General features: G+C 38.4%; 2 protein-coding genes across 8 annotated transcripts in view; both read left to right on the plus strand.

Annotated features, from left to right (window-relative positions):
• The window catches only part of SLAMF1 (signaling lymphocytic activation molecule family member 1), a 34,859-nt gene extending 27,522 nt beyond the window's left edge, over positions 1-7,337 (plus strand). For all 5 annotated transcript variants that reach the window (XM_019718160.3, XM_019718158.3, XM_019718159.3 and 2 more), the window contains 2 exons: positions 5,116-5,208; positions 6,717-7,337. In XM_019718160.3, coding sequence (XP_019573719.1) covers positions 5,116-5,208; positions 6,717-6,775 — 152 coding nt within the window. In that variant the 3' untranslated portion in view covers positions 6,776-7,337. The remainder of the gene's footprint in view (positions 1-5,115; positions 5,209-6,716) is intronic.
• Positions 7,338-21,769: 14,432 nt separating this feature from the next.
• CD84 (CD84 molecule) overlaps positions 21,770-24,501 on the plus strand; it is a 54,287-nt gene continuing 51,555 nt past the window's right edge. For 2 of the 3 annotated variants that reach the window (XM_019718149.3, XM_088801804.1), the window contains exon 1: positions 21,770-21,913. In XM_019718149.3, the coding sequence (XP_019573708.2) occupies positions 21,820-21,913 (94 nt within the window). In that variant the 5' untranslated portion in view covers positions 21,770-21,819. The remainder of the gene's footprint in view (positions 21,914-24,501) is intronic. The other variant, XM_088801805.1, reaches the window with a different exon arrangement.

Genomic DNA, 24,501 nt, shown 5'->3' on the forward strand with positions numbered 1-24,501 from the left:
TCTCATTTATATCTCTGATGTACCTTAAAATGATTTGGGAATATGGTGTGAGTTTGGCCAAGTTTCATTTTTTTCCAGCCCAGTGACCATTTATTGAAAAGATTATCCTTGCCTACTGCAGTGCCTCCTTCATCATAAATCAAGGGTCCACATATGTGTGGCTCTATTTTGAGATTCTCTTCTGTTCCATTGGTCTACTTGTTTATACTTGCACAAGTACTATACTGTCTTTATAATCTGTGATTACAGATTTATTATAAGTTTGACATCTGGTAAAATGAGTTTTCTCACTTGTTTTTGTTCTTCAAGTGTTCAAGTGTTCTTCTTGGCCATTTTTGGTCTTTTGTATTTTCATATATATTTTCAATTCAGTTTGTCAAGTTCCACCTAAGAATCCTGCTAGAATTCGAATTAGAACTACACTGATCAATTTGAGGGGACCGTAAATATTTATGGTGTTGAGTCTTTCAATTCACAAAATGATATATCCTTTCCTTTATTTAGATCTTCTTTAATTCCTCTAAGTGATGTTTTACAGTTTTCTACATAAGAGGACTTATACAGCCTTCATAATTTATTACTTTGCATTTGAGCATTTGATATTTTGGGATACTATCAGCAATGTTACCTTGAATTTTTTAGTTTTTGTTTATTATTGATATATAGAAATACAATTAATTTATATATATTAACCTTATATTTGAAACATTTCTAAACTCATTTGTAAACTCCAGTCACTTATCTATAGATCGTTTAGGATTGTATCTGTACACAATTGTATCATCTGTAAAAAATTAGTTTTATTTCTTCATTTTCAATTCACATAATCTCATGATTTTTTAAAATTTATCTTTTTAATTTATCTGCTGAACTACACTGATTTGCAAAGATTACTCCAACCTTGCATTCCTGGAATAGAAGCAATTCAGTCTGGTCTTTTAAAAATATTGCTGGATTTTATTTGCTAACAATTTTTTTCTGTTTCTGTTTCTGAGTGAAAATGGCCTATAATTTTTCTTTCCTGTAATGCCCTTGTGAGGTTTTGACATCAAGATTATGCTAACCTCACAAAATAAGTTGGTTTCCTAGTGCTACTATAACAAATTACTACAAACTTGGTAATTTAAAACTACAAAAATTTACTCTCTTACAATTCTGAAGGACTGAAGTCCAAAATGAACGTGCCACTAGGGCAATGCTCCTTCTGAGGCTCTAGGGGACATCTGTCTTGTTTCTTCCAGTTTTTGGTGCCTCCAGTGCTCTCTGACATTTGTTGGCTTGTAGCTATATAACTCAAATTTCTGCCTCCATGTTCACATAACTTTCCTCTCTGTGTGTCTCTGTGTTGTCTCCTTTTCTGTCTCTTATAGGGACACTTCTCACTGGATTTAAGACCCACCTTAATCCAGCATGACCTCTTTTTGAAATTATTAACATAATTACATCTACAAAGACCCTATTCCAAATAAGGTTACATTTTGAGATTCTGCGTGGACCTATCTTTTGGGGACAACAATTCAACCCACTACAGGGTGCATTTACTTTTTGTTATTCTCTGAAAGTGTTGGGGAAGAATTTATGTTATTTTTACCCTTAAGTAGTTGACAGAATTCACAGGTGAAGCTCTTAGAGCCAGGGTTAAGACTTAAATTACATACTTCCTATCTCATTTTCCTTTCTTTTAGATGAGTAATTAAACTATTTTTTTTCTATTCTTTTATTGGTTACCCTAGAAATTATGAAATGCATCCTTGATTTATCAAAGTCTAATGCTTATTCTCTTCCTGGACAATACTTTAACTCTACCTTTATCTTCACCTCCTGATTTATGGGCCTTTTGGTCATTATTTAAATATATATATTTTAAACTCATGAGATATAATTATTATTGTTTTCAATATGCATTTAGACTTACCCACAACCTTACATTTTTCTTTATTCCTATTTACAATGCCTATATGATATCATACAAAGACTGTGATGGACAATTATTTAAATGGACAATTATTTAAAAATTAACATTTCATTTGTTCTCATTTTTAATGGCTATACAATACCATTATAAAGACTGTAATCGAATGGAAAAATTGTTTACCAAATGTTTGCTCTCTGCTAGGGACTCTTATAGGTCTTATCAGGGCTACTGTTATACCTTGCACAATCTCAGGGGATAGCATTCACAAAGAATATATGGGAATAAGGCCCCTGGAGTTTCTTGCAAATTATGCATCCTGGAATTGTGCCCTAACTGAAGACACCAAGATACAAAAATGTACTAAATTATTACAACTATGTTTAAAATAATTCCCTATGCCTAGATAAAAATTCCTGAAGGACAATATAACAACATGTTAACCATGTTGTGTTGAAGTGATAGAACTATGGAAGATTTCCTTTATACTTTTTCTTCTTTCTAAAACTTTTAAATTAAATATTAAAAGCATAAGTTATTTACCTTTTCCTCCATGCCTCTAAAATAGGTCATATTAAAATCCTCCCAGACAGAAAGGCAGGCAGGGGTTTCTTCTGTTGATGAAAATCTCTAAATTAGTTTCAAGTTCACCTCATTCATCTATTATTGCAAGTAATTCTTCCTTAAATTTAAAATTTTGCTTAGCATTATAATCTCAAGATCCATCCATGTTGTCACAAATGGTCATATTTCATCTTTTCTTACCGCCGAATAGTATTCCATTGTGTATATATATATATACTACAACTTCTTTATCCATTCATCTATCGAAGGACATTTTGGTTGTTTCCATGTCTTGGCCACTGTAAACAAAGCTGCAATGAACACTGGAGCACACGTGTCTTTATGTATAAATGTTTTCAGATTTTTTGGGTAGATACTCAAGAGAGGGATTGCTGGGTCATGTGGTAATTCTATTCGTAATTTTTTGAGGAACCTCCACACTGCCTTCCATAGCAGCTACACCAGTCTGCATTCCCACCAACAGTGTATGAGGGTTCCTTTTTCTCCACAGCCTCTCCAACACTTGTTACTACTTGTCTTGTTGATGATAGCCATTCTGACTGGGGTGAGGTGATATCTCATTGTGGTTTTTATTTGCATTTCTCTGATGATTAGTGAGTGATGTTGAGAATTTTTTCATATGTCTATTTGCCATTTGTATGTCCTCTTTGGAGAAATGTCTCTTCAGGTCCTCTGCCCATCTTTCAATTGGTTTTTTTGTGGTTTTTTTCTGTTGTTGTTGAGTTGTATGAGTTCCTTGTGTATTTTGGTTATTAGCCCCTTATCGGAGGCGCTGTTTCCAAAAATCTGCTCCCATTCAGTTGGTTGCCTGTTTATTTTGTCGATTGTGGAAGGAGAACTGACTCTGGGTGGTGAACACACAATGTGATATATAGATGATGTAATACAGAATTGTATACCTGAAATCTATGTAACTTTACCAGCAATTGTTACCCCAATAAACTTTACTTTGAAAAAAATATTAAATTTCTCCAAAATGTAGTATCTACAAGTTGTATGGGATTTTGAAAGTCATCTATTTGAATCAGGCAATTACTGCTGGAATCATTTTCTATAACATTATTTCCAAAGTGTTGGCTTGGTCCTTTTTACTAAAATATAGTCTGTGACCAAGCAGCAGCAGTATCACCCAGGTCCTTATTAGAAATGTAGAACCTCAGGCTCCCCCTCAGATCTTCTAAAAAAGAACCAACATCCTAACAAGATCCCCAGTTAATTCACATGCACCTAAAAGTATGAGAAGCCCTGATCTACCCCAAGCACTTTCAGTAATGGGGAATTCACTGCCTCCCAAGGCAATTCATCCCACATTTGAACACCTTTTACTTTTAGAAAAATCTTTATTATATTGAACCAGAAAATTTTCCTAAAATTCCAACCTTGGTTTAAACCTGAAGGATTATATAGAACAAATCTAATTTCTCTATGGCAATTCATCAGTTCATATGAAGAGAAAGATCATGTCCTATCTGGAAACTTCTTTCCTCCAGTAAACGTTTCCAATTCCTTACCTCTTCCATCAGATGACAAGATTCTAAATTCCCTCTCATTAAAACCTATGTGCTTCAGTTTCAAGTCTTGCTCTAAATCCAGAAAAAGTGGAGAGTAGCATTACCATACAGCAGCGCCCCCAAAGTATGTTGAGAGGACGATTTCTCTGGCACAAATTATGTCCTCTCCATCTTACAGGGATGAGGTCTCAATTTACCCCCACACTGACTTCATCCTGGTCTTGTGGATTTTAATTCATTCCAAGTAACATCACCTGAAGGTTTTTTATGTGTCCAGCACTGTTTTGTGGGGACTGCAAAGAAATTTAGGCTACTTATCAAGGAATTGATAGTCTGTTTGGAGAAACAATGTGTAAATAGGTAAGTGCCATAGTGTGTGTGAATTAGACTTTAAATACCTGAGGTATTTAGGTAAAGGAGAGGTAATTATAAATTGAAACAGCCAAAGAAAAATGGTGTGATGGAAAGAGTATAAACTGTAAGTTAAAAGATCTTGGTGGGACTCCTGGCGTTTATACTTCTTGCGTTGTATATATTAGGAAAGTACTAAGTCTTTCTGGGTTTTAGCTTGTTCATCTGTAAAATGTGAGTGGCAAAAGTATTTAACATATAGAGTGGTTGGAAAACAAATGAGAAGACATGTGAAGGGCTTTGTAAACTTTAACACACTTACATGTGTGGTTATTATTGAGTTCAATGGTTGGGCAGGAAAGAGAAGTAACAAGAAGAGTGTGGGGATGGAAAGAACTAGGCATGTAGTGAGTGATATGAGCAAGATTCAAATACTATGAAGATCACCTTCTATTCAGGTTCCCCAGTAAAGCCACACCAATTTTAGTTCACTGTGAGGAAGACTTTTAAGAATCTAAGGAGCGCTAATGACTAATTAGCCGACTCATGAGGTTGTGAGCTCCAAGATGTCACTTGGGGAGTCAAGGCGTTCCAGGGAATCTGAGGGAGAATTTCCACCTTGGAAGAAGCTGGACCAAATAATTCTATGGCGATTTCTAACTCAAAGTTTCTTGATTTTGTGCTTCTCCGTGGGAAGAGTTGGATGGGAAATAACTCTGCTCAGCTAATTTCCGGTTTTCTTTGCTTCCCTCGTAGTCTGTTCAGAAGAAACCAGATCCCTTGCCAGGTCAGGACCCCTGCACCACCATTTATGTTGCTGCCGCAGAGCCTGTCCCAGAGCCTGTTCAGGTGAGGCATCTCTCTGTAGAGAAGGGATAGTTGGAGAAGGGGAGAGGGTGGGACCTGGTTAGAGCTGAAAAGAAACAGAGTCTTGAAATGGAAAAGGCAGACCTAGCAAGCAGGTAGCAAGGAGCATTTGTGGCCATGGCTGCAGGGCTTCCGAGCAACTCCTCATGGCTGCTCACATGGAGTCACAGCTCCCTCTGCTTACTAGTGTTTCTTTGAGAATTGTCCAAAGAACACATCAGAATCAGCTGGTATAGTTGTTAAAAACAAAGATTTTTGGGACCTTCCACCTAGGATTCTGTTCAATCAGAATGTCCATGGCAAATAACCAGGTATCTACACATTAAAAGAAAAAGAAAAAGTCCCCCCTCCCCCCAAGGTGATCCTGATGCACATTTAAGTTTGGGAATGGTGCTTTAAAGTCCGGGAGTTCTCGAGTGCAATTGAGTAGCAGAATCAGTAGGGGAGCTTTGTAAAACTGCTTGTGCCTAGGCTCCGCCCAACCCTATTTAATCAGAATATTTAGGAGTTGAGCTCTGCATAGGTATGAAGCTTAAAGAGAATGTGATGTGTAGCTGAGAATGAACCTCATCTATTCTACCCCATTGCAAGATTGGCATGAATTAAATTTACTTGGCAGGAATCTTTCCTTTTACTAAACGTACAGAAATAAATTCTGGGCTGAAATCTTGGCTCCAGTTGGGTTCTATTCAATAAAGCATTTTAGGAAACAATTGAGGATTAAGAGGCCATACAAAATGCCTACATTTACCCTTCTTTAAAGTTCCCATGGTACACACACCCAGAAATGCCTAGGAGGGTGCCCTGTCTTTATCTTGAGGTCTATTCTCAGAACATTGTTCTATCCAAGGGGGAAGTAAAAATACAAATCTGACTTCAAAAGCTTTTTAAAAAAGTAATGTAGATTTTTAATGGAGTTTTGTTGGGGAAGTAAAATAGTGTATTTCACATTTTACAGCAAAACCTCCTAAATTCCCCCATTTCTGTCTCTTCCTCAGACTCTTGAATCTCCTCTCTCTATAAGAGGTCTTTGCCTACATTCCTCATCTTCTCTCCCACTTTCTCTCCTGCCTGAACCATTTCTTCCTTCTCCCTTTGCACCCCTCACTAACTCTTTTTAAAGCTCAGGAATTTAGAATTCTTCTTAACTTTTCCAAACTGTGCTCCCATTCCTAAAAGTAAAACAAATGGTTTTCCTTGTAAGTCAAGGGAGGGAAGAAAGCACTGAGTTCTCATCCTCAGATTGCTGGGACAGGTCTCCCAGTCTCCCTAAGGTCATATGTATGCTTGGAAGGGAGCTATAGCCCGTATTACAGGCAGGGCAGGCAGTCTGAGGACCTGAGTGCTGCCTCCAACCATACCCTTAGCAAGTCTCTACGCTACAGGATTTTCTAAGACTCTTTGTTTTTCCTAAGCAACGCTGTTTCAATTTGTTCCCTGAAGCTACTGCTGGTTCCTCCACTCACAGGTTTCTTCTGTTTTGCCCCCAGGAACCAAGCTCCATCACAGTCTATGCCAGCATAACACTTCCAGAGAGCTGACACCATAAACCCAGTGATGGGACTTTCGGAAGGAATATGGAGGAGCCAAAATAAACACTGAACTCGGCCCCAGGTCTCAAGTTCCCAATGATACTCTACACATTGGATCAACTCCTTGGTGATGTTGCTTCCCCATTGACCAGTGAAATGGACAAGGAAGTGAGGCTTCCCAAGCACTTAGTCTACACTGCAGAGCACAGGCCCAGAACAGAGTTTTCCATTCCTGTGGTGTAGCAGATGAAATGGATAATGTGGGTCCAGTGAGTCCAGACTTTCAGGTGTCTTGCTCTTCGCAAGGACTGGATAACAAAAGCCAAAGGCAAAAAGCCAGGACATCGAGCACCTATTTCAGACAGCTGACCACCAGCCACAAAGTCTGGAACAGTTTATATTTTGACTGCCTGTACTTGGTTCTGGGAGCTGAACCTGATCACCATGCAGACCTGATCAAGCTCTGTGCCTCAGTTTCTCTCTCTGGATGGACAATGAAAGATGAATTCCTTATTATATGTAAAACACTCTAGATTATTCTATAAAAGAAGCTAAAGAGTCAATAAACTGAAAATATGACTTTGAGGTCTCTGAGCTTTAAATAATGAAATGAAAATCATCTAATATTCTTAAAAGTATAGTTCTGTGCAAATGGCATTCAGATTTAAAGAAAAGTGGAAAGTGTTTGGTTGATGCTGTTACAAAAGAATTCGAGATAATCAGAACTTATTCCAGGGTAATTTTTCACTTCCCAAAATGATTTTTAAATCCTAGTTCTCTGTTTACTCTGTTGAATAACAAACCTGGAGCCTCAGCTAAGACTCTTCAACCCGATTCTGAATCTATTTTATATTCATGGTGTTGCGTCATCTACCAGGCACTTCCTAACCCCTGCATACCTCTCCTTACACTAAATTTATCCTGTATTAGGAAATTAACATACTTGAGCCCATCAGCTTCAATAATTGAATGCTTAATAACTTAAATTGCAGGCTGCAGACAGAAAGAGTCTCTTTTCATAGTCCTCTTTTCTGCCTGTTCTCTGCTTTTAGACAGGCCCTCTTCAATTTAAGCTGTTCTTTCTGATAAGTTCTTGTAGGACTTTAGTGAACACTGTAAGAAATCACCAACTATCTTACAACTGTATAACAAGGGTCACCAACTTTTCAACTCAAAACTCTGAGGTCCTTATTGCTTTGTGCTATCTCTGTTCCATCAATTCACATTTTAGTTCTGTTACTTAGTGGATTTCTTGGAACCAATTTCGGTGATAGTGTTCTTAGTTGCAATAAACCGAAACTGATGTGGGTTTTTTTTTTAATGTAGAAAAGGAATCTACTGAAAAGATATTGGTTGGTTCAAATAACTCCTAGAAGGTTCTTTAAAACCATACTTTAAAAATGAGCAGGAAAAAGTGAGACTTAGGTTGTGGCTAGTACCACAGTCCAACTCAGAAAACCAGCCCAAGGATTGATGATGCTAGTGAATAGTTGCCTGGCCGTTGTCCTCCCAGTACTAGATCTGGACTCCATCACTCTCTCCTTACCTCACTGGACTTGAAAACTCAATCTTGCTCTTGCACCATCTGCACCAAAGTGAATTTTCCAGGGTCCCTTCTTCATCTCTAGTTTCTAATTCAGAGTCTGGGACTGAGTGAGCAATTCTAGATCACATGTCCATGCTCTACTTCAAGGAAGGCTTGGAATTGAATATCTGGCAATTTTTACTTTCATAGTTGTTGGTGGGGTCTGTCTCTTGTGAGTTAGAAAATTCCACAAACATAAGCAGTGGAATTCAATGCTGGGCAGGCTATAAAAACCAAATATCCACTACTCCACTCTTGTCTAAGCGTAGGCTAATCAGCCGTTTGTTATGACCACTCTATCCTTTACTAAAACTCAGATTGTTCCAGTGGCTTGTTTCCCAGCACTTTGGTTTTTCCTGTGGCCAAATTATACCTGATGGAAGGGCAGAAACTAAAGTGGGACGAAGAGGTTATCCCCTCAAAATTCCCTGTGTTAGGCTCAAGACCTCACTGGGGAGGATGGCTGTGTCTTAGAGTCCTTTGTGCCATCCTTCAAATGATATTTGACATTACATCGTGCACCACCAGATCTCAGGTTCAAGTGGGAAAGCAGGGAACCCCTCAGATTATACTCTTCCCACTCTCCAGTTTTCTCCAAAGGCACTGTGAGTGAACTATTCCTTTTCTTCAGGCTTAAAAATAAAACTGATACTGTAGGGTCTGGTTTCCCTGTGTTTCTTCTCTAGTGTTTTCTTTTGAACGAACATATCTGAATTCTGGAGAACACAGAAGGAACAGACCCATTCTTGGTCTTAAGGGACTGGGGTTCTGCAATATAACCAGTTTCAAGCCTCTTTAGGACACTTCCTCTAGTCACATAACCAGGATGTGACTGGTAAAGTGTTCCTATACTGACTGAGAAGCCACTGGTTACAGTAAGTTACTTCTCTTCCTGAAGTTTTTGTTTCTAATACCTCCTGGAAATGAATAAAATACAGACAATCCATTAAGGAAATTGCATTCCTGTCTTGTGTTACCTAGAGTATTCGTAACATAGCAGTATGGCAAGACATGCTTCCTGGCTTTTTGTTTCTATGGCTATAGTTACGAAACACTGAAGGTGGCTGATTTGATTTGATGAGTTGTCCCTTTCCTAGGGCATGGCAAGGGTTAGCTCTGTGTTTTCTTCACCAAAGTCAGGAGCCACCTTCCACATGGAGAAAAGAACTGTGTTTAAAGGATTGCTTAATTTTTGTCACAGCCAGAGTAATACCCTTCCTTGAACTTCTCCAAATTCCCCTTGTGGAGCAAGTTTAAGAGCAGGGTTTCTCAACTGTATCACTATTGATATTTGGGTCCAGATAATTGTTTGTCATGGGGGTTGTCCTGGGCATTGTATGATGTTTAGCAGCATTCCTGGCCTCTACCCACTAGATGCCAGTAGCACCTCCCCTGTCCCTGGTCATGACAATCAAAAATGACTCCTGCCACTGTCAAATGTTCCCTGGTAGGAAAAGTATTCCCACTGATTGAGAACCACTGATCACTAGATCCCTATTGATCTCTGTGTAGACTAAATATACTTCTATGTACCAAGAAGTAGAGCTATCAAAAAATCATAATTTGAAAGTAACTGCCTGGGCACTTAAACATGGCCCACACCTGCAAATATTTCCAAGATTATCTAAATATTAGTTACCAGGGTAGTTTTTAAAAAATATTGATACTATGCTACTATGGAAGGTAGTGTAGAAAAAAATTAAGACTAGAATTACCATATGACCCAGCAATCCCTCTCCTGCGCATCTACCCAAAAAATCTGAAAACATTTATCCATAAAGACATATATGCTCCAATGTTGGTTGCAGCTTTATTTACGGTGGCCAAGACATGGAAACAACCAATGTGTCCTTTGATAGATGAATGGATAAAGAACTTGTGGTATATGTACACAATAGAATATTATTCTGCTATAAGAAAAGATGAAATAGTACCATTTGTGACAACATGGATGGATCTTGAGATTGTAATGCTAAGCAAAATAAGTCAGACAGGAAAAGCCGAGAACCATATGATCTCACTGATATGTGGTGTATAAAACTGAAAACAACAAAAGAACAAGACAAACAAATGAAGAAACAAAAACTTGTAGACACAGACAATAGTTTAGCGGTTACCAGAGGGTAAGGGGGTGGGGGGTGGGAGATGAGGGTAAAGGGGATCAAATATGTGGTGATGGAAAGAGAACTGACTCTGGGTGGTGAACACACAATGTGATATATGTAGATGATGTATGACAGAATTGTACACCTGAAATCTATGTAACTTTACTAACAATTGTCACCCCAATAAACTTTAATTAAAAGAAAAAAAGAAAAAAAAACCACTGATATCGAAACCCGGCATCAAACCCAAATGAAATCTGGATTGAGATCTACAAAACCACCAATTTAGAGGCTGTTGTCATAACTAGAAAGGATTTTGTGAAGAGTTCCACACAGCAACCACAAGAGGGAGATGTATTTTAGGTAAAAAGTTTGAAGTAAAAATGGAAATGAGAAAATTTCTAGGACGTAGCCTAGATTGAGGCACTGAAGGTCAGAATAAAAAAAATAGAACCAAGATATCACAGTTAGTTTTCTTGTAGTGACACTTTGAACCTGAGGATAGGAAGAGAAATTTTAAAAAGTAGGCCACTGATAATGATATACCCACGTGTGAAAAAAAAAATTTAAAACACAGCCAAGGACAAAAATAAGATCACTTGGTGTCACAGAAGGTAAGAAAGACGATTCCAATGGGGACAAAAGAGATTTCTATATCAGAAACAGTTGGGGAGAAAGGGAGCTTAGAAAGGGCTGCTAGATTTGGATTTAATAGGGATTATCAGATAATTTGGGAAAATGAGAAGATGAAATGAGAGAAGTAAAATTAAATAATGATTGTTATATCAAGTGAAGGATGGTGCTTTCTCAAACTTCTTGCCATTTCTTGCCCCCAAAGATCCTTTAGGGCTATGAATCAAACATTTCTATTCATAAGATTATGGATAGTCAGGTTTGGAGGAAACATTAAAGGTAACCGTCCAACCATTGCTTGGCCAAAGTCCTGAATATCCTCTGCCACATCCTGATATTGTGACCCATGCTTTACCACCTCCAGTAGTGGGAACATCTGGTTGTTAGAAAGTTATTGAAATGAATCAAATATCCATCTTCCTGTTATGGCCCCCCTCCATTCACTTCTCACCCCTACTAGATCCATTCTTCCAGTTGCAGCTAAGTGAAACAAAATATAATACATCTATTTGAAAAATCCTACAAACTTTTAAAACATTGATTTTTTTCCTCCTACAGTACTCCTAACCTTTCTTTAATTACCCTGTTTCTTTTTTTGCCCTTTCATTCTTTTAAAAAAAGGTTTTTATTAAAATATAGCTAACATACAATATTACATTAGTTTCAAGGGTAAACTATAGTTATTCAACATTTATATACCTAAACAAGTGATCATCATGTTAAGTTTAGCAACCACCTGACACTGTACCAGCCTATCACAATATTACTGACTATATTCCCTATGCTGTACGTTACATCCCCATGACTTATTTGTTTTGTGCCAGGAAATTTGAACTTCTTATTCCCCTTCACCTTTTCTACCCCTTTTTAAAAATTTTCAATTACAATTGACATTCAATATTATTTTATATTAACTTCAGGTGTACAGTATAGTGGTTAGATATTTACATAATTTAATAAGCGATCCCCCTGACTAATGTAGTATGTACCTGGCGCTATACGTAAGGATTACCATATTATTGACTATATTCCCTGTGGTTTACTTTACATCCCCATGACTGTTTTGTAACTATCAATTTGTACTTCTTAATGCCTTCACCTTTTTCGCCCTGCCCCTCAACCCTCTCCCATCTATCACCCCAATAAATCTAATACCCATTTGACATCATGCATAGTTATTACAATATTATTGACTATATTCCTTATATTATACCCTACAGCCCCATGACCACTATGTAACAATCAATTTGTATTTCTTAATCCCTTCCCCCTTTTCATTAACCCCTGAACCTCCTTCTAATCTGGCAACCATCAAAATATTCCCTGTATCTAGGAGTTTGTTTCTGTTTTGTATGTTTATTTTGTTCTTTAGATTCCACATGTAAGCAAAATCATATTTCATCTGTCTTTCTCTGTCTGACATACTGCACTCAACCCAATACTTGACCCATCCATGCTGCCACAGATGGCAAGAACCCATCCCTTCCATGGCGAAGCAATATCCTATTGTTTCTATATATTACCTCTTCTTTATTCATTCATCCATCGATGGATACTCAGGCTGCCTTCACATATTGGCCAGTAAACAATGCTGCAATGAGAATATGGATATATATGTCCCCTTGAAGTAGCATTTTGAGTTTCTGAGGAAAAAAGTACCCAGAAGTGGGATTACTAGGTCCTTCTTTGTATCTTGTTATAGACTTTGTTTTAAAGTCTATTTAGTCTGGTATAAGTATTTTTACCCCAGCTTTTGTTTGTTTGTTTGTTTCCACTTTCATGAAATATTTTTTCCATCCCTTAACCTTCAGTCTGTGTGTGTCTTTTGATTGGAAGTGAGACTCTGGTTAGCAGCATATGTAAGGTTCTTGTTTTCTTATCCATTCAGCCACCTTATGTCTTTTGATTGGAGCATTTAATCCATTTACATTTAAAGTAACTGTTGATAGATATGTAGTTATTGCCATTTTATTATTCATATTGTGATTTTTTTTCTTCCTCTTAAAGCAGTCCCTTTAACATTTCTTCTTGGTGGTGATGAACTCCTTTAGGTTTTTCTTCTCTGGGAGCTCTTTATCTGTTCTTCAATTCTAAATGATAGCTTTGCTGGTAGAGTACTCTTGGTTGTAGGTCCTTGCTTTTCATCACTTTGAATAATTCGTGCCAATCCCTTCTGGCCCGTAAAGATTCTGTTGAGAAATCAGCTGACAGTCTTATGGGAGCTCCCTTGTAATTAACTGCTTTTCTTTTGCTGCTTTAAAGATTTTTCTCTTTGTCTGCAACCTCTGGCATTTTAATTTTGATGTGTCTTGATGTGGGTCTCTTTAGGTTCATCTTGCTTGACACTCTGCGGCTTCCTGGGTTTGTATGTCTATTTTCTTTGCCAGGTTAGGGACGTTTTTTGTCATTATTTCTTCAAATAGGTTTTCAATTTCTTGCTCTTTCTCTTCTACTTCTGGTACCCCTGTGATGCAAATTTTGGTACACTTGATGTTGTCCCAGAGGCCCCTTAAACTACCCTCATTTCTGGGGGATTTTTTTTTCTTTTTGTCATTCTGTTTGTGTGTTTTCTGATACCTTAACTTCTAAATCACTGATTTGATCCTCTGCTTCATCTAATCTACTGTTGATTTCCTCTAATGTATTCTTCATTTCAGTTATTGTAGTCTTATTTCTGACTCATTCTTTTTAATGTTTTCAATCTCCATTTTTATGTTTTCTATCTCTTTGTTGAAGTTCTGAGATCATTGAACATCCTTACAACCAGTGTTTTGAAATCTGTGTCTGGTAGTTTGCTTGCCTCCATTTTGTTTCGTTCTTTTTCTGGAGCTTGTTCTGTTCTTTTATTTGGGACATGTTTCTTTGTCTCCCCATTTTGGCTGCCTCCCTGTGTTTGTTTTTATGTATTAGGTAGGGCTGCTATGCCTCCCAGTTTTTGCAGAGTGGCCTTATGTAGTAGGTATCCTGTGGAATTCAGTGGCACAGTCTCCCTAGTCACCTGAGCTGTGCACTCCAAGTGCGTCCCTTGTGTGGATTGTGTGTGTGTGTGTCCTTCTCTTGTAGTTGAGCCTGGGTTGCTGCTGGCATGTCAATGGGAGGGATTGAACCTCAGGCTGATTGGTTGTGAGGACTGGCCATGACTACAGTGGAAGAGCTGTTGTGCAGGGGCTGACCCTACAGAGCAGGATTCACTTCAGCAGGGCTCTGGTGCTGTGCTAGTCTGCGCTTCAGGTGTGTCATCCTTGGAGGCAGCTGGGTGATGCTCCAGCTCGGTCCTAGCTGGCCACCAGGTGTTCCAGCACTGGGGCCTCATGAGAGGGGCCCTGTTGTAAGCCAAATTTAGCTGCAGCCTGTGCTGTGCCTGGAGCCATCTGGTGTAAGTCACAAAGCAATCTGCAAGTGGACACCTCCTGCACTGGGCTTGGAGATGCCTTGAGTGGTCAAACCGTGAACCAAAGTTGGCTATCACTACTGCCGGGATTAGGACTGCTCAGCCAGATGTATGGGAGATGCCAAAGGCAGACACTTTATTTGGCTTTTCTGAACATTTGAGAGATTTTAAGAAAGTCCTCAACATGTGCGAGACAGGATGTTTGTACAAAAAAGCCACTGAAAGCAGCTTGGGTGGGTCTGCAAGTTGAGCGGGGTGGGGTCTCAAGGAATCAACAGGGTGGGGAGAACAGTGTTAGCCAGATTGATGGAGACTCAGATACAGCAGCTAAATGAGTCTGCACACCAGGGTGAGGGTGGGGCTCAACAAAGAAACAAAGAGGAGCTTCTGCCACCTCCTCTGTCAAAAAGAAAGCTGTCCCTCCAGCCCTCATTCTGAACCCACGCAACTCAGTTTTCCCAACCCACCCTCAGATGTCCCTGTTGCCTCTCAAGCTGCTGCCCCAGTGATGGCGCTCAGAGCCAGTGATTCCATCAATGAGTAAGTCCATGCATGGTCCCTTTAAGAGGAATGCCTGAGACTCCAGCTGCCCTACATCTCATTCAGCCATAATTTCTGCTGGTTTTCACAATCAGAAATTACGGGGACTTCTCTCCTGGCACTGGAACCATGGGCTGGGGAGCCTGATGTGGCACTGGGACCCCTTGCTCCTTCCAGAGGAACTTCCACAGCTGAGATATCCCTCCCAGTTTTTTTTTAAGAGGGTGCACCTCACAGTGGCCCATGTAGGTATCAAACCAGCAACCTTGGTGTTATTAGCACCATGCTGTAACCAACTGAGCTAGTGGGCCACCCCCCCTCCCAAATTTTAAAGGTCACACGCAGGTGTGGGACCAACCTGTTCTGTGTTTCCATCCCTCCTACAAGTCTCAAGGTGGCTTTTTCTGTATGTCCTTAGTTGCAGGACTATGATTCAGCTAGACTTCAGGTGATTCTCAATGAAGATTGTTCTGTAGTTTACTTGTAATTTTGATGTGGTCATAAGAAGAAGCAAGCACAAAGTTTACCTACTATACCATCTTGATTGGAAATCTCCCTATTTTCTTTATAATAAACAAATTGCCCCTTCTTGCTTTCATCATTTTTTGCCAGATATGTGTGTAAGTGGGTGTGAGGGGGATTTGGTAACAGCTTTGCAATAAGAACCAGAAGGACTCTGGGGGATTCTTAAGTTCTAGTGTTCTAATTGGTGTGCTATTCCATCTCTGCATAGTATCTACTGAAAGCCTGTCTGAGAACTGTGTTTCATGTCTCCTCGAGGGCCCTAAGATGGATTGATGTAGTATCATAGCAACTCTTTCCAATCATAGAGAAGGAGGAATCACAAATGACTTAGTCTTCAAAAAGGTACTCTTAGTCTGGAAAGAGTTTAAGTCAGCTGGGAAAATAAAGGATCAAATAGATCGGAATAAAGTGGTAGAAGGGAGATGGAGAAACTGAGGAAAACAGTGGTAAAAACTCAAACTGAGAATGTATTTGAAGAAATATAGCCTCAAACACTTAAATAAGTGGTAGGAATCTTAAGAGTTCTCTTAATCTAATCCCTTACGGAATGTAGGCATCCCTCCAAGTGGGGTCACTTTAGCTAGAGTAACATTCCTGGCCTATCTCCACACCCCATTCCTCACTCACTCTAGCTCATGAACTGTTTTGTGACTTTGGGAAGATGAACTGAAGAAGCTCAACTCAGCCCCTGCTGAGCTCTATTTCTTGGAACTAGCCTGTCTGTGGGATATACATTCTTGTCTACTCACAGCTGCTCACAAGGGCAGGCTGTCCTCTTGTTGGGAGGCTTGGGATTGCCAACTCATTGTGGTCTCCTCCATCTTCCCCTCCTCCTCTTTCCCCCTTGTCCCTCATCATCATCATTATAATGATAATAGTAGCCAACATTTATGTAGTACTTGCTAAGTGCCAGGCATTTTCCTGAGTGCTAATCATGCTAACCACTCACCTGAAGCCACAGTTGCCAATCAACTTCATCAGTAATAGAGCTGACTCTTTTTCTCCATCTATATGACTTCAGCCTATCTCAAAATTGGTTCCAAACTCAGAAACAGAAGAGCAGATATCATTTATTTCCCCCTCCCTGAAATCCCAACACTTTCTCTAATTCCATGGTTAAGCATTCTCCAAGCCTTCCCTAAATTCTCTCCCACCATAGTTTCACATGTTCCAATTTAGAGAGCTCATTAAAATCCTTCTTCCTGAAATTTGCCTATTTTCATCCTGGTTCTTCTCTCTGAATGGTCTAATTCTTCTTCCATATGATAATTTTTCAAATATCTGAAAATAACTCATTTCTATGTGACTTTTGAGTGTGGACAAGTCACTTGATATCCCTAAGTTTCATGTCTTCACCAGTTTAAGTGGAGTATTGAGAAAGCACAAGATGATTTCTAAAGTGTCCTTTTCCTAAAATTCTCTTGTATCTAAGTCTCCTTTTTGTTTTTTAGTTTTCTATTACACGACACATGCCCCTTCGACTGTCCTGACTACTCTCTTCTAAATACAATCCTGTTTGTCAATGTCTCTTTTGAAAAAAAGAAATTACTTATGTATAGTTAGTATAGAGTCTTATACTAGTTTCAGGTATACATTATAGTGATTCGACATTTATATACCTTACGATGTAATCACTGCACTAAGCCTAGTAATCATCTGTCACTGTGGTGACAAGTTATTACAATATAATTGACTGTATTCCTCTTCACTTTTTTCACCCACCTGCCCCCTCTGGAAATCATCAGTTGAGAAAAACAAATACCATGATTTCATTTATATGTGGAATCTAAAAAAATAAAACAAACAAACAAAACAAAATAAAACAATACAAAAACTGACTCATAAAAACAGAGGTCAAGCTGTCAATTGTCTTTTAAAACTTGCTGCTCAAGTAATATTTACAATAGCCACGATATGGAAGCAGCCTAAGTGCCCATCAATAGATGATTGGGTAAAGAAGATGTGGCTCATATATACAATGGGATATCACTTGGACTTAAAAAAGAATAAAATCTTACCATTTGCAACATCATGGATGAACCTGAAAGGTATTATGCTAAGTGAAATAAGTCAAACAGAGTAAGACAAATACCATATGATCTCTCTTATATATGGAATCTATAAAACAAAATAAATGAACAAACAAAACAGAAAGACTCATAGATACAGAGAAGAAACAGATGGTTCTTGGGGGGAAAGGTTGAGCAGCTGGGTAAAAAAGGCAAAGAGATTAAGAAGTACAAATTGGTAGTTGCAAAACAGTCATGTCGATGTTAACTAAAGCATAGGGAATATAGTCAATAATATGGTAATAACTATGTATAGTGCCAGGTGAGTACCAGTCTAATCGGGGAACAGGGGATCACTTTGTAAATTATATAAATATCTATATAAATGCACTATGCTGTACATCTGAAATTAATATAAAATAATATTAAATGTCAACTGTAATTGAAAATAAAAAAGAAAGTACATTTTAAGAAAATTTTAATAAAAAACCATTTTCACAGAATCGGGAAATTTTGACCATAAATTGAATATCATATGTAGGAATTGTTATTAATTTTCTAAGGTATGATCATGGCATTGTAGTTTTTTTTAGCATAAGACATCTGTTGGAGATGCTTACTGAATTGTGAGGATTGTTGGACAAAACAATTTGTTTTTGCTATGGAGGCTCTTCTAGAGTCCAGCCTGTCTTACCAGCCTATACTATCACCTAAGTTTCACCTACTTTGTCCTTATTCTCAAGGTCTTGTTTATGGCAGGATCTCTCTTCTATTGGTTTGTACCCCAGACCAGCCTCCTACCCCTGAGCTATAGGCTCTGTGCTCTTCTACAAAGGGCACATTTCTCTCTGGAATTCAGTTCATGGAGGGCTTTTTGCATACACCACTCATTACATGTCCTATAGAAAAGTATGATTTTTATTTTGGTTTTCTTATTGATGACACAGAACAGGACTTTCATACCCTGCTACATCATACCAACAGAAGAAGTCTCAAAACCTAGTATCTTCTTGATGAAAGTACACTAGTTGTCTGGCAGTAGAAGGGATGAAAGACAGAGATAAGACACTGGAGACACAGGAGATAAATACTTGAGTAAGACATCAAGCCAGAATTTTTAAAGACATAGACATGAGACCAAGCAAGAGTTTCAAATAGAAAGGGAAGAAGGAGAATTCCTACAGAGAAAGATGAAGGAAGAGAATACAAAGTCAGGTTTTCAGCAGTTCTTGGCAACTTTATATTCTTTCTTCCTTCTCAGTGCAACTAACATATTATAGAGATGTGTTTTTTCACATGTAGTAATTACACGTTTTAGGAAGACATGCTTGCTAAAACTGTGAAAATAATCTGATTTAATCTTGTGGAATGAATTAATTTGGGAAATTCCATTTTTATTTTCTAGCTTTCTTCAGTCCCAAACAACTGCCAAGTTCACTATACAAAGTCTAACAATTAAGTTCGAGAACGCATACTAGAAAAAGTGCTACCTACCTCATTGCTGAATATCACTACGGTCACCTTCCAAGTACTCCCCTTGGGAAGCTGTGCACTGACACCAGCACCTAGTCCACCCTTCAAAGCAATTTGGAACTCTTTTTCTGGAATGGCCATCAGAACTGAGGTTGTATTACCCTTGATGTCCTGAATGCCATCAAAATGTCTTCCTTTCAATATTTCCTTTATCTTCAGGTAAAGAAAGAAGTCACTGGGGACTGGATCCAGTGAGTATGGAGGGTGTTCCAATACAGTTATTTGTTTATTGGCTAAAAATTCCCTTACAGACAGTGCCATGTGAGTTGGTGCGTTGTTGTGATGCAAGAGCAATGAATTCTTGGCAAAAACTTCAGGCCATTTTTGTCTAACTTTTTCACACAGCCTTTTCAGCACTTCCAAATAGTAAAATTAGTTAATTGTTTGTCCAGTTGGCACAAATTCGTAATGAATAATCCTTCTGATATCAAAAAAGTTGGCAACATTGTTTTGACTTTTGATTTGGACTGGTGGAACTTTTTGGTCGTGGAGAATTAGCTGACTTCCATTGTGCACTTTGACGCTTTGTTTCAGGGTCGTATTGGCACACCCATGTTTCATCACCAGTGATAGCATGGCCCAAAACATTATCTTGCTTCTCCAAAAGGTCTTGACAAACTTTGACTCTCCTTTGCTTTTGTTCATTGGTGAGCTCCTTTGGGACTATTTTTGCACACACCTTTCTCATGCCAAGATTTTCAGTTAAGATTTTCCTAACTGTTTCTCTATCGATGTTTACTTGGTCTGCTATTCTTCTCACAATCAGCCACTGATTTTGATGCACAATTCGACAAATTTTTGCAATGTTTTCATCAGTTCTGCTCATTACTGGCTGCCCTGACCTCTCTTCGTCCGCATTCTCTCCCCTCAGAAAAACGTTTAATCCATTTGTACACTGCAATTTTCTTCATGGCATTATCCCCATAAACTTGGACTAACATGTCCCTGATTTCACTTCCACTCTTGCCAAATTTAACAAGAAATTTAACGTTTATTCGTTGCTCTAATTCAAGCTCAGACATTCTCGCAACAGCACACAAAAACACGCAACAACAATAATGAATGCCACTCAACAAGACACCACCACACATCGACATGAACACAGCTGTGAGACACTGATATACCAAGGTTATGAAACCTTACCAAGCTGTTTGTACAGTATTGCCAATGTAAGCGCACGGTGGCAAGTTTGCAAACTGAATTGTCAGACCTTTTACCTGCATAAAGGCACTCAATTATTCAACATAGAACAAGTATATATGGAGAATGATAAACATGATTGTGTAATTAATGACCCCAGAGGCTCAGGTAACCTAGAAGCTAACTAGCTGACTGTAGGGACCTGGCCCACAGGCAGATGAGCTGGCAGGCTGTCAAAGTCTCCCAGTTCCATGGGAACGCCTAAGAATGTCTAAGTATGGGAACGCTGCTTATCAGACAGCCATTTCTGTACACTGGCCGGCAGTCAAGGTCTCCTAGCTTCTTGGGACACTGTGTACATGATAGCAGGTCTGCACAGCGTGCCAAATGATTTCTCCCACAGAATGCTCTTTGTTTTGCTCTACCTATATAACCCTGCTTCTTCTCTGCCTGTGTGTGGGTCACTACCCCTCAGCCAGCCACCACCAGAGACTCTCCCAGTCAGAAAGTCTCAATAAACCTATGTCGTGCACGCAGCCAACTGGACTGTTGTTTGGGATTGCAGTTTCTCAGGCACAAATCTTAGAACAACTAGGACTCAGTCTGAACACTGGCCGAGGGCTCCTGTAAGGGGGAAAGGCTGTACATAATCTTATTTCGCCCTAAGTCTCAGGGACTAGTTCCTCAGCTTCCTCAGCACTCCCCAAAAGAGCTGGGTTCAAGTTCAAATTGCTTGGCTTTGGGGCCGAAATATTTACACATATTACCATCCCTTACACCCCACACATATAAAAGGCCTTTGTTATCTTCTAACAAGGAGTGGGGGGGCCTCTATTAGAGAGTAATCCTGTGTTTCCTTCAGTTCAATATCATAATATAATTATATTATATATTATATACACTATATACATAATTTATGTAACATATCAGTTCAATACATTATATACATATTTTATATAACATATCAGTTCAATATCATAATTATATTATATATTATATACATTATATACATAATTTAAGTAACATAATTATATAGAATATAATTATTACATAAATAATTTTGTATAATGGAACTACATGTAATTCTATTATGTATTATTACATAGCTATAATTATATAATATTAGTTGCTACCATTTGTGAAGCTCCCATCATGACAGCATATTCTTCCTATTCCCTATCCCCACCATCTTTTGCCTAATAACACTAACTTACTCTTCAGATCTGTCTCAGCTTGATTGTCAGTTCCTTCAGAAAGCCTTCCCCACACTCTCCCAGTTCCCCATATTTTCTCTATTGAAACACTTATCATACTATGTTGGAATTGTCTGTTTAATTGTTGATCTCCACAAGAGGAGAGATCAGTTGCTTTGTTGCTCTTTATATTGCCAGTGCCTAGAATAGTGCCTGCCACATAGTAGACATTCAATAAATATTTGTTGAATAAATAATTAATTAATGCTAGACACTTTATGTTATATAATAGGAAAAAACAGCATAATATATAGACCAATGTTTCCAAAATCAGTTAGTTCACACTTCCTTTTTTTTTTTTTTTTTTTTTTTAAAGCACTAATAGGAACAAAAAAACTCAAGTGAAAATGACTCTGCTGGAAGAGTGCCATTCTAGGCACAGACCCAGGAAGAAGATGGCGCAGCACTACATATGGATCTTGCTCCTTTGCCTGCAAACCTGTAAGTTCTGACCCTTACTGATTCCCGCCTAGTTTTCTATTAAATTTTAGAGATTGTCCTTAAGGAAGACATTGAAATGCCCTTTTGATCTGTTTTAACAGAAACACCCTGGGTCTCAAAAGGAATCCAACTGGATGAGGGCAGACTTAAGATCCTAATTGTTTTTCAGCTTCAGAGTTTATATTTCTGAATTTTGTCTGTGTCCAGTCTCTAAAGACCTGAGACAAACCCTTCTGCTCAGGAGAGTCAGCACTTGGTAGACCCACTCAGAAAGCACAGCAAAAGAATAAAAATCTAAAACCTTGAATAACTTAAAAACAGTTTCTTTTTAGCATTAGAATGTGTTGTATAGTTTTTGACAGATATGTCCTTCCCAATTTTATTTTGTTGCTCTATCAGATTAGAGTAGTGCATGACTGTAATTATCATTTTAAAAACTTCATCTCTGGAAGCTCCCTTTGTTTTCTTTTTTTCTTTTTTTTTTTTTAATTTATTGGGGTGACAATTGTTAGTAAAATTACATAGATTTCAGGTGTACAGTTCTGTATTACATCATCTATAAGTCCCATTGTGTGTTCACCACCCAGAGTCAGTTCTTCCATCACCATAGATTTGATCCCCCTTACCCTCATCTCCCACCCCCCATCCCCCTTACCCTCTGGTAACCACTAAACTATTGTCTGTGTCTAAAGCACATTCAGAGCGATTGTTCTGCTTCTATCTTCCGAAAAGTCTCTAAAACAAATGAGGAAGAGGTTATTTTCCCTATATTACAAATTCATTAGGTCTCAAAAAAATGGAGGATTTGAACTAAAAACTCTGTTTTTCTTACTTATGGCTTAACAGTAAACTATAAAGGACAGATGAATATTATTTGTTATTAGTACAAAGAAAACTATGCAACACTAACAGTTCTGGCAGTGTTTTGTCATTGTATATATTATTTCATTAAATCTAAACAAATGCCTTGTTTATATAAATTCGACTATGTTTGGCACTTCTAAACATACTTGTATTATCTCTTACCAACTCTGAAAATGCACTAGCAAATTCCTGGCATGAGTTAGACAACAGAGATCTAGTGGGTTAGGATATCCTGAAAAGGTAGAATAAATGGTCTCTCTAGTTCTCTTGACCATTTAAAGTTGTAGCTCTTTTAATTTGAGCTTCATAGAGATTGCAACCACTATGCAAGCCAAGTTTTTGGAGTCTATGCTACTCACCCTGACATGGCAGATGGAAAATGCAAGTAGATAGGGAAAAGAGTTGGAAAGAACCTAAGTGGAAATCTAGGGATGTCCCCAATCTTCCAGAGAAGGGTGGCATTTGCTATCACTTAATATGCAAAGCATTCTATAATTTTTATGCCTACACTCTCATGTGATCCGTACTAAAACCACTGCAATAAGCAAGATAGATATTATTAATCCTATCATGCAAAAAACGTACAAATTATGATTAGGTTAAACAATTTCACCTGAAATTTTACAACCTAAAATTGGTAAAGCTGATAATGAACATTGGTTTCTCTAATCCCAAAGCTATAGTTCTTTCTGCTCCGCACTTTTTCTGACCTCTTCACTCATTAAGTTTTCAAATCCTTGATGCTCTTCAAGGCTTAACACATGCTAAAAGACATCTGTATGATACACTTGCTTCATTTACTGAACCTGAAATTGAACTTGTCAAATCAACTGGCAATGAATCATTCATTCATTAGCTTTATGACCTTGGGAAAGTTACATAAGCTCAAACTGTTGTTTTGACTTCAAAATGGGGAAATTTTTTATTCCAGCAGTTGATACATACTACAGTAGGATTGTTTTGAGAATCAAAATGATAATTCATGTATAACACTTGGCATAGTACCTGAATATAGTAAGTGCTTAACAAATATTAGCTAAAGCTATTGTTTTCCACACTCACTTTTCCCGTAGTAGTAGGAAGAGCCAGGGCTTTATTGTACAGAGATCCTGGGCACAGCTCCTCTCTTTGGGATGATCCAAGGAACATGCGCAGGAGAAAAGGTGTTGGGAGTTTGAGCTCAGGTGTGGGTTGTTGGGATTCTGGAGAGGAAACCAGGCATGAGATATTCATTTTGTCAGCGACCCATGAAATCAGGGGTGGAGGTTTATTTTTATAGAAGTAAAACCAGAAGTACTTTCACATACATTTTCCTTTACTGAATGGATCTGTTTGCCACTTAAAGGTTATTCCAGAAACATTTCCTGGCAAAGGTGGTTCCTTATGTTTAGCATTGGGCTTATGAATCAACACTGATTTCATGCACTTCCCTGGAACTCAGAGCAGTAGAAGCAGTGGAGAAAGGAAGTTAGGAATCCCCCTTTTCCCTTGAAATCACTGAAATAAGAGAAGTCTGAGTGTGTAATTCATGCCTCTTCCATGTTGGAAAATTTTTCTCTAAGAACTAAGACTCAGAGGCTTATGTTCTGGTCTCAACTTTCTCATCATGACTGGTGAATCCTGTGATTCTGGCTGTCCCTCCAAGTATCTTACAAGCCACCCCCGCTCTAGATTAGAAGGCAGGAGAATCCACCACTTTTGCTCCATGACCATTTCCCTCTATA

This window comes from Rhinolophus sinicus, chromosome 11, assembly GCF_057876585.1.
Source record: "Rhinolophus sinicus isolate RSI-liver-muscle chromosome 11, RSI-T2T, whole genome shotgun sequence".
NCBI classification, from domain to species: Eukaryota; Metazoa; Chordata; class Mammalia; order Chiroptera; family Rhinolophidae; genus Rhinolophus; species Rhinolophus sinicus.